This window comes from Ailuropoda melanoleuca, chromosome 12, assembly GCF_002007445.2.
Source record: "Ailuropoda melanoleuca isolate Jingjing chromosome 12, ASM200744v2, whole genome shotgun sequence".
Taxonomy (NCBI): Eukaryota; Metazoa; Chordata; class Mammalia; order Carnivora; family Ursidae; genus Ailuropoda; species Ailuropoda melanoleuca.
Genome location: NC_048229.1, coordinates 36523547 through 36534486, shown reverse-complemented (window position 1 = coordinate 36534486; position 10940 = coordinate 36523547). Strand labels below are relative to the sequence as shown.

At 51.8% G+C, this 10940-nt stretch overlaps 1 protein-coding gene across 1 annotated transcript; it reads left to right on the top strand.

Annotated features, from left to right (window-relative positions):
• Positions 1–622: 622 nt before the first annotated feature.
• Positions 623–9700, top strand: PSMC4 (proteasome 26S subunit, ATPase 4). The gene is made up of 11 exons (XM_002923705.4): positions 623–749; positions 1636–1734; positions 1858–2044; positions 3839–3985; positions 4065–4174; positions 4271–4364; positions 8370–8537; positions 8618–8694; positions 8842–9010; positions 9211–9266; positions 9443–9700. The coding sequence occupies exons 1-11, from the start codon at positions 714–716 to the stop codon at positions 9554–9556; spliced, it is 1257 nt and encodes a 418-aa protein (XP_002923751.1). The 5' UTR covers positions 623–713; the 3' UTR covers positions 9557–9700.
• The last annotated feature ends 1240 nt before the right edge of the window (positions 9701–10940 follow it).

Here is a 10940-nt window from a genome sequence, read left to right as displayed (position 1 = left end):
TTACTTCCAAATTTCTTAGAGACTTACCCTATCCTTAGCACCGCCCCCGCCCCAGGGTAAAAGGTATTTAATCAGTCACTCCCCACAAACACAAATGCTTTTTTCCTGCCCACAGGTCCTGCGCTCCTGCTATAATAAAGCACCTTCTCCCACCAAAAACGTCTCAAGCATTCTTTCTCCCGCCTTCGCTCCTGGCCCACAGCACATCAACCCCCAGGATGGAGCCCGGTGCTTCCCGCCCCCACGCTGGGGACAATCCTCGGGCGCAGCCCGCATTTCGATCTCCTAAAGGAACCCCTCTGGGGAACCCCGCCCAAAGCATCTCCAGCCCCGACACTAAATAAGCGCCACCAGCATTTGGCCACCAAGCTCTCCCTGACGGATTTGCGAGTTCTTCAATTGAAAAAAACGAGGCAGCGCCGCCTACTGGCGAGAAACACCACGCGCGGACGCCGCTCAAGATGGCGCCATCACGCACTACTGCGCACGCGCAACTCCCGAAGCCCAGGTAAGGAGGGCGCGTAAGCTTGTCTTGGGGGCGGAGCCCAGGACGAAGACTTCCCTTCCCTCCATCCTTTGCGGCCTCTCCAGCCCGCTTCCCCGAAGTTTTAAACTACGTTTCCCAGAATCCACTGAGGCCCTAGTTTTCCGGCAGCGTCGGCGGAAGCGGTGACTAGATCTGGCTGGGCCACACAGAGGCCGGCTTGGTCACTATGGAGGAAATAGGCATCTTGGTGGAGAAAGCTCAGGTCCGGTGGGGCCAGGCTCGCGGGGAGAGGGCGAGGCCGACCCGAGTGGGGTGCTGAGTGGCTGCGGGGATTCCGGCCCGGGTGTGGCTGGTTCTGGAGGCCTCGGTGGAGCTCTGTTCCGCCCCGAGGCCTGGCTCCGTGGCTGAATGATGTTAGGAGAGCAGTAAGGCTCAGAACGCGCGGCTGCAGGAATGAGTGACGTTACAGGTTCTTTGGCACGGAATGATTTCGGGGGTTAGCTAGGAGTGCTTAGTGACATCGGTGACCCGGCGGGGCTGCGGATGTGTCGGGGTGTGATAGGGAACTTGGCCGTGGGCCGAATCATGTCTCAAGTTGGCCCGGGGAGCTGACTGACATTCGGGGCTTGGCTGGTGTTGGGGGGCTACGTAGTATCTGTGGTCTGGCCGAGTGATGGGAACTGGATGACAGAGGACCTAATGTGAGTTCGGGTTTTGTGACAGGAGGGATCTTTCGGGGAACACTGGGTAGTGTTAGAATGTTCGAAGGTGACTTTAACAGCCTGTAATGAGATAGCCGTGTGATATTAGGAACTTGTGGGGGGGGTGGCTAAGAGGCATTGGAGTCCGGCATGGAGTTGCTGTGTCCTTTAGGCCCTAGTTGGGAGTCAGGTGACATTGAGGATATGTGACAAGGGACATATGATAATAAAATACCTGTTTGGGGGGCCAGTTGACAGAGGGGCCCTGTTAGGGGCTAGGTGACATCAGGAACCCATTTAGGGGGCTGAGAGGCTTGTAGGGTCTATTTAGAGGGGCTGAATGATGTCAGGAGCCTCAGGTGGTTCATGGTGGAGTGGGGAGGATGCTCTAGATTCTTTTATGAGGGGATGCTCTTTTTCCAGCCTGAGTTTTCTCCCTTGTTCTAGGATGAGATCCCAGCACTGTCTGTGTCACGGCCCCAGACTGGCCTTTCTTTCCTGGGGCCTGAGCCCGAGGACTTGGAGGACCTGTACAGCCGCTACAAGGTACAGTCAAGCCCAGTCCAGACCCTGCACAGGGCCCAGCATGCCATACCCCCCCTCCTTTCACTACCGCCTGGCTCAGCAGGGCCAGAGCCAACCGTCTACCTTACCCCTCTCCGCTCACAGAAGCTGCAGCAAGAGCTGGAGTTCCTCGAGGTGCAGGAGGAGTACATCAAGGATGAGCAAAAGAACCTGAAGAAGGAATTCCTCCATGCGCAGGAGGAGGTGAAGCGAATCCAGAGCATCCCACTGGTCATCGGGCAGTTTCTGGAGGCTGTGGATCAGAATACGGCCATTGTGGGCTCCACCACAGGTGCGAGGGTAGGGGGCACCTCATTCACTCATTTGTTCATTCAGCGTCGGTTAACTTTTGTCTGTCATGGACCAGGAAGCGTGCTGGGGTCTTAGAAGAGCAAACAAGGCAAGGCACTGTAATGGTGTTTTTCTAACTTTGATACAGACGTAGCCATATATTTTACATTCTCTCTCTACATGTGTGTACGTGTGTGTTTTGTGTGTGTTCGTGTATGTATATGTGCCTATGTGTGCAGTTGACCTTTGAACAACACAGGCTTGAACTGTGTGGATCTTCTTATACATGGATCTTTTTGGGTAAATACATTATAGTACTGTAAACGTATTTTCCTTATGATTTGCTCAATAACATTTTCTTTTTTTAGCTTACTTTACTGTAAGGTTATAGTATATGATACGTAAAACATACAGAACACGTGTTAGTTGACTATGGTATTGGTAAGGCTTCTGGTCAACAGCGGGCTATCAGTAGTTGAGTTTTTGGGGAGTCAAGTTATGTGTGGATTTTCAGTTGCACGGGAGGGGGGGCGGTTGGCGCCGCTAATCCCTGCATTGTTCAAGGATCAATTACATACATATCCGTATATAATCTAAATACATATTGAAAGTTTCATCAAATGATATTTAGCCTTACTATGTGTTACATACTCTGATGTTTTCCGTTCTGTTCTAGTCTGTTTTTGTCTTAAACAGTGTTCTGGATGTGACCCTCTAAGTTGATTTCATGACAGTTACTGGGTTGGGACCTGCAATTTGAAACCATGGGTGAAGTGTGAAGAGATTGGGCTCAGTATGTGGTAGCTGCTGTTGTTAACATGGGTTCAGGCCCTGCCCTCATGATGGTTGTTGTCTCCGTGTGTATCTGTCATTTCCTGCCTCTGTCCTCTGCTCCTTTGGACCAAGCCATGTTCTTGTAAGGGTGGGGAAAGGTGTGTGACTGGGCCTGGAATTGGACTGATGGGCCGGAGGTGAGGTGGTAAAGGGAGGGGGTTACCCAGAGTGAGGCTTGTGTCTTGGACCTGTAGGACTTAGGGGAACAGTGGGGCTATCCCTGAGATGCTGACGTGGGCGGAAGAGTGGGTTTGGAGGGAGACAGTGCGGGCAGCCTAGGACTTCACAGGGAGAGATCTGGGAGGCTGCTGGACAGCCAGGTCTGAAGGTCAGGAGAGAGACTGATGCTGGACAGAGGTGTGTATCACCACCATAAGAGTAGAAGGTGGATGGGAGCCATGAGCCTGGAGGCTGGGCAGGCAGGGAGTCTGGTGCAGAGACCTAGGCTGAATCAGGTGGGGTCTGTGGGGAAAGAGAGGAGCTTGGTTGGAGACATTCAGCACGGTGGGTGGAAGAGCGTAGGGACTGCTGGGCTGTGGAGGGCAGGGGAGAAAGGTCCAGCATGAGCCTTGGGACTCTGGCTGGTGACTAGGGACCACGGGCCTCCCTGAGACAGAGACCCAGGAGGAGCAGCACAGTTTGAAAGAAGATACCGAGAGCACATTGGGACCCAGTGAGGGAGGGAGACCCTGGGGACCCGCAGGGGGATGCATTCCGGGAGGCTACTGCTCACCTAGGGCTGGAGCTTGAGAGACTGTCGGGGCTGGAGATGGACGAGGAAGCTGTCATCGTGAATGTGGGTTTGGACTGGAGGAGGCAAGACTAGAAGCCAGGAGGGCCATTCCAGGTCCGAGCGAAAGATACTGGTGGCCTTGGGCCTCCGACTGTAGGTTTGGGGGAGGGGACAGTTCTGAGGTTCTGGCACTTGTCATTCTCCCCGCCCCCTTCCTGTCTCCCGAAGGCTCCAACTACTATGTACGCATCCTGAGCACCATTGACCGGGAGCTGCTCAAGCCTAACGCGTCAGTGGCCCTCCACAAGCACAGCAACGCGCTGGTGGACGTGCTGCCTCCGGAGGCCGACAGCAGCATCATGATGCTCACGTCAGGTGAGGGGCAGCCCGGCCGGGGAGGCCCGAGGGGAGCCTGTGGGCCAGGCTGGGAGCCCCCACTCTACTCTCCCCGCAGACCAGAAGCCGGACGTGATGTATGCGGACATCGGGGGCATGGACATCCAGAAGCAGGAGGTGCGGGAGGCTGTGGAGCTCCCGCTTACACACTTCGAGCTCTACAAGCAGGTGAGGGGCTGGGAGTGCCAGGCGCGGGACAGGCCCCTGTGTCTCCAGTTGGTGGTGGGACTCCCCGGCTCATCCTTCTTTACCTCTGCATTGCAGATCGGCATCGACCCTCCCCGAGGTGTCCTCATGTATGGCCCGCCCGGCTGCGGGAAGACCATGTTGGCAAAGGCCGTGGCTCATCACACGACCGGTGAGCCGCTGGGCCTTTCCCTGGAGCTCTGACCGTCTGGGCTCTCGGGACCTCTCTCCCTGCTTTCTCATCTTCCCCAGGAAGTGGCGAGGTGTGGCGATTAAGTACGGGGTCTGTGGGGTCAAAGCCCCGGGGTGACTCGTACTGGCTGTGCCGTCCTGGGGAGGGGACTTCACTGCCTCATGCCTCAGTTTCCTCGTCTATAACAGAAGACTCGCTTCACGGGGTTACCGTGAGGAATTAATGTAATAATGCAGCCTTTTTCCTACAGTGGGTGGTCACCCATTAGTAACCATGAGTTCAAATTCATGGGTTGCAACCAGCATTTAAAAAAAATGAAACCGGAAACATTAGTGTCTGTCCCACATAGTAAGAGCTCATATTGCTTCGTGAAACCTGTTGCTCACACACATAATGCTTGTGGGGGTTTATACACGTGCTTCTTTCATAGGTTCCAGACAGAAACGTCTGAAAGTAGCTGTATTACTGTTTGTAAAGCCTGACGATCAGGCTCCGCACATCTTAAAATCGGAATATGTGTGAGGCAGGGGGCGGTAGAAGGCAGTGGTTAAGCAGTGGGTTTTCTGGGCCGGGCTGAGTGGGTTTGAAATCTGGCTCCCCTACAACTGTTTGTGTAAGTTAGTGTATGTCACTACTCGATAAGTTAGTCTTTCTGTGACTCCTGTTTCCTAGCTTTCTGGGTTATTCGGAGGATTAAATCAATATAAAGCTTCTAGAACCATACCTGGTATGTAGAGGGTGGACAAGAAATGCCAGCCATTGTCATGAACATTCATTTGCTTAGCAGTTCATTGGACTTCTGCTCTCCCAGGCCCTGAGCTGAGCTCAGACATGTCTCATGTTGGAGAATCTCCCAGTGTGGCTGGGGAAAAAGAAAAAGAAACACTTAGAATTCAGTCATTCAGTTACTATTTATTGAGTACCTAATGTGTGCCAGGCTGTGTTCTGGGTGCAGGAGACACGGCTGTGAACAGAACAAAGTCTCCTTTCTTCGTGGAGGTGATGTCTTAGTTGGGAAAGTACTTGAACAGATAAACAGGTGAACAGATTATAGATCATGTGGTACTGAACACGTGACGAGAGGAAGCAGGACAAGGGGATAGAGAACAGTAGGAGCTGCCACTTTATATGGCAGAACTGGGGGGTGGTCGGGGAAGACTCTTATGAGGCGACGTTTACATAATGACCTGAAAGACATGAGGGAGTGAGTCACATGGATGTCTGGAGGATGCAATGTATCAGGCCGAGGGACTGTCTGGTGAGGCGGGAATGTGCTTAGTGTTCCAGGAATAACAAGGAGGCCCCTGCCGCCGAAGTGAGTGAGCGAGGGGGCTCACAGGTAGAGGGGAGGTTGAGTGGGAGCAGTCCGCAGAGCAGCAGATGCCCCGGGGAAGCAGGGAGAGAAGTGGCATTGCCCTTATGGGAGGGTGAGTCAGTCCATTCTGCCTGCGCCTCTCAGGTGGGGCTTCCTAGAGGAAGCGAGGCGTGCACGATTTCTCAGGCACACAGTTGGGAGGGAGCATCCTAGAACAGTATGTGCAAAGGCCTCAGGTGGGAAAGAACTTTTTATTTAGTGAGTCGTGAGTAGACCGTGACTAAACTCCACAAGGATAAGACCTTGTATGTCCATTCTTTCCTACATTTCCGGCACCTGCCCAGTAACTGCACTGTGGTATTTGCTCAGCCAGTGTTGGGGGGCTGGCTGAAGGAGGGCTGTGCTTGGCAGTTCGCTAGGGTGAGGTTGGCGAGCTCAGAAAGGGTGTGAATATAGCCTTGGCATGAATTTCAGGGATTTTGCACATGGTCCTGAGAGCAGGGTGGTTTTTGACAGGCAGGGATCAGTGCAATGCATTGACAACACAAGCCGCATATATGACTTAAGAATTTTAAGTACCCGTTAAAAGAAATGTTAGAAGAAGTAGGTGAACTTAAAATATTTTATTTAATGAGTATACTCAAAATGCTATTATTTTAACATAGAGCGGATACAAAATTTGAGATTTTTTTCTATTTTTTTTACTATAGTAAAATCTATGTAACGAAATTTATTGTTTTAACCAATTTTTAAGTGTACGGTTCAGTGGCAGTAAAAACATCCACAGTGCCGTGCAACCTCCACCACTGTCCCATTTCCAGAACTTGTTCATCGTCCCAGACTGAAACTGCATACCCATTAGACACTAACTCCACGTTCTCCACACCCCCTCGCCTCCAGACTGCTCCACGTTCTCCACACCCCCTCGCCTCCAGACTGCTTTTTCACTTAGCCTGTTGTCTTCAGGGCTCATCCATGCTGGAGCAGATGTCAAAATAGAATTCCTTTTTAAGGCCCAATAATATTCCATTGTATGTATATACCATGTTTTATTCATCTGGACATTTACTGGTGGACATTTGTTGACATATTTTCACTTGTTTGTACTAAGTCTCTGGAAATCCGGTGAGTATTTCCCAGTGACAGCCTATTTCATTGGGCACCAGCCATATTTCTGTTCCCCCAGCAGCCACATGTGGCCAGTGGCCATCCCATTAGAGAAGTAGTATGATCAGATTAGTTTTTTGAAAGATTATTCTGGCAGCTGGAAGTGAACTAGAGGGAAGAGAAATCTGACAGCCAGTTAAAAGACTTTGGAGTGATCCGGAGGACTGACTGTTGTAGCCTTGGGCAGAGGCCTTGGCTGGGGGGGGGGTTGGAGAGAGAAGGTAGAATCAGGGGGCAGAAGTGTCAGGATTTACTGACTAGAGGGGATTGGCAAGTGGGAGGAGTCAGGAGCAACTCCATTTCCTCACCTGGGCTGTGGGGGTGGGTAATGGTGACCTTCACAGGACTGGCGTAGGGGGAAGACCGATTGAGTGTGGGACATGCTGTAATTCAGTGACAAGGAGATTTTCACTGAAACACAGTACGAGACATTGGGAGCATGGGGAAGGGGAGGCCAGGGGGACAGGGCATTGCAGCAACGGAGGGTGGGGAAGACAGACCGATGCCCGAGTCAGATAATGGGGAGCCCAGAAGTTGGGATTTCACAGGTAACTATGGACACCTGCAGGACAGCCACGTAAATGTTGATCGAAGAAAACATTGGGATATGTTTAGATACCCTGAGGTTTGCCATTGAACAGGCCCCCAGGTGATGTGGATACCAGAGAGGAGGGATAGCTTGAGCCGGGTGTGGATTCTGGATGTTAGGGCTTGGCGGGGCAGGCCTGCCACGTGCACAACTCCTGGTTAGGACAGAAAAGCCCTGGAGCTGCATCGTGGACAGTGTGGCTCCCTTCCCTGTGGTGGCTGAAAGGAGGGTTCTGGAGGTTGCTCCATGCCACATAGCCACATCTCGTTATGAAATAAGTTAGACTTTAAGAAATAAGTTCAAAAGGAGGGGCCAGAACAAGCCTGTCTTCAACGACATTGCCACTTGTTGGTTGTGTCAGAATATGTGCTTGGAGTCCCGGATTCCTGCATGGTACTCAAAAGTGGGTCCTTTTCCATCCCAAACAGAATTCCAAGTGGAACTCCGAGCTCTTGGTGAGCTGGTGGTGAGATGTCTTAGCGTATGGACAGCCTATCTTTTTTCTCTTACTGATTTTTCCAACACTCTGGAAATCCAGGGGTTGGTTGGTTGGTTGGGTTTTTTTGTCTTGGATTCCATGAATATCTCTTGCTCTTCTCCATATGGGCATATTGAAGCACACATGTATTTTTTTTTTTTAATGTTGTCCTGATTTTTAAATGTTGGGCCAAAAAATGATACATCTGTGGTAGGCTTCATGATTTGGGCTGTGGGGTTGCTGTGGGGTACAAGCAGGTCACTGGTCCTCCCAGCAGGATCTGGGACCCAGCCCCAGGGCTTGAGAGAATGACCGGGCCACTTGGAGTGGGTGCTCAAAGAAAGGGATGTCTTCAGGGGCTTCTCAGTTTCTGTAAAGCAGTACGGGCCCTGTGGGAGGCCCTTCCTCATCTCACCCTTGTCATCCTGCCATCAGCTGCGTTTATCCGGGTCGTGGGCTCAGAGTTTGTACAGAAGTACCTGGGCGAGGGCCCCCGCATGGTCCGGGACGTGTTCCGCCTGGCCAAGGAGAACGCACCTGCCATCATCTTCATAGATGAGATCGATGCCATTGCCACCAAGAGATTTGATGCCCAGACGGGGGGTGAGTGATGTCTCAACAGAGCCTGGGGTCTTGGGCAGGCTTGTACAGATGCCTTGGAATGACCATGTTGCGCTCTCCAGCTGACAGGGAGGTTCAGAGAATCCTGCTGGAGCTGCTGAACCAAATGGATGGATTTGACCAGAACGTTAACGTCAAGGTTCGGGTTTCTGACTGGGGAAGGGGGTGTGTGGTGTGGGAATCAGGGAAAGGTGGAGGCTGGCGTGTGTGAGGGCAGGTATTGTGACAGGAAAGAGGGTGTAGGGGGGACAGAGGTCTGAGCTGTCCTGTCCCCAATCAATGCCAGGTGATCATGGCCACGAACAGAGCAGACACTCTGGATCCTGCCCTGCTGCGGCCAGGACGCCTCGACCGCAAAATCGAATTTCCACTCCCTGACCGCCGCCAGAAGAGATTGATTTTCTCCACTATCACCAGCAAGATGAATCTCTCTGAGGAGGTTGACTTGGAAGATTGTATCCTGCTCTGGAAGTGAGGGGAGGGTCCCGGTTGGGAATGGGGACTGGATCTTCATTGCCACCTCTGCCTTCACTGTGACCCAGCTTGTATAGGGCAGGAGACCAATGTCCAGGGATGGGGGTGGTGACAAAGACAGCTCAAGGATGACTTCTGGTTCTAGGCATTTACCTGGTCATCCTTAACTCACCTGCCACAGATGTGGCCCGACCAGATAAGATTTCAGGAGCTGATATCAATTCCATCTGTCAGGAGGTGAGTGAGGGTTTCTCTCTGGATCTGGGCGGGGGGTGTATGAAGACCCTTTGTGTTTGAGACCACTCTGCCACAATCCTCATGTCCCACATTGCCTCCCTGGGGCTTGGGGCCCGGTATCTTTTTCCACCATCACTAGGGCTGGGAAATAGATTTTAACTCTCATCCCTCAACAGAGTGGAATGTTGGCCGTACGTGAGAACCGCTACATTGTTCTGGCAAAGGACTTCGAGAAAGCGTACAAGACAGTCATCAAGAAGGACGAGCAGGAGCATGAGTTTTATAAGTGACCCAGCCCCTGTGGGGGGAGGGGAGAGAAGGGGAATGGAGAGGACTTTTCTCCCCTCCCCAACCTCTGTCCCAAAACCTAGTGTTCTTTTTTCTTTACCCAGGATTGGTTTACTCAATAAATACACGAGATTGAATCTGTTCAATTTCTTCCTAAAAGTTTCACTCCTTTGGAGAAAACTGGGTTGTGAATAGGATGTTCTGTCCCCTGCTCTCCTGACAGATGAGTGGATGAGGTACAGGCCTGGGTTACAATTGAGAGAGAGGCAAATAATTCAAATCAAATGACTTTAGAAATTCGAGGGAAAAGAACAGAAATCAAACCTCAGACTGTGGCCCTTGACCACAAAATAAAGCCCCCACACATTTCCCCACCCACACTTCCACAAGTTGGTAGAAGACCATTTGAATCTTTGTTGATTCCTGCCTTCCTCACACTCAGAGGAAGTATCAAGGACAAGGAGGTGGCCCCGCAGAGTCCCCAAGAGTAGGGATGAGGGTTGTGGGGAGGAGGTGGGATGGCAGGGTTTTGTGACTTCTCCCTATGGTCTTGTTGGGGCACAAATGTGTTTGGTTGGACAAATTCCCATTCTCTCTTGAGGTCTCCATTGAGACACCTCTCCCTCTGGCAGCCTTCCCTGATGCCCCAAGTTGGGAAGGAGCCCTTCTGTGCTCCACTGGCACCGTGTACGTGCTCTGCTTGGCACTTAGGCCCCCTTAGACTTTTTCTCATGTGCTTGCCTATCCCACCTCCGAACTGGAACCTATAGTCAAAGGATTGTGGCCTGATTACAGTTCAAGTCCCAGTGCCTACACATGGTAGACATTCACTTAATATTTCTTGAACAAATACATGAATGTCACTGTATGTTTGGAGGTGAGGTAGGAAGAAAATATAAGGAAAAACAATAGTCACAGGTCCTTGAGGAGATGGGGGTGATTCCTCTGTAGAGGAGCGGAGAAGTTACCCTATTCTCCCTGGAACCTCGCTAAAACAAGAGAGCAAGATGGACATTCACAAGGACACAGGAGGAGAGAGGACACGGTAGCAACACAGTTTAGGGGAGAGGCAGATAACTACTAGTCAACCCAACCGAGCCTGAACTAAAGGGGAGCCCAGAACAGATTCACACTCAGAGATCACAGATGCTACGTTCTGAAGGGGAGAGCTGGAAACGCGGACTTCCTGAAAGGCTACACAACCGAATTCATACACCAAGTGGGACTCGAACCTGGCTGGCAGTGGAGGAACAAGCTGTTGTTGTTCCAGGCCCCACGCCCCTTCTCCTGGCTGGTGGGAGATTTACTCCAGGAGTCTCTGGGCTGGCAGGCCTGAAGCAGGGATGAAAGAGAGCATGCATGCAGAAGACAGGGTTAAGTGACAGC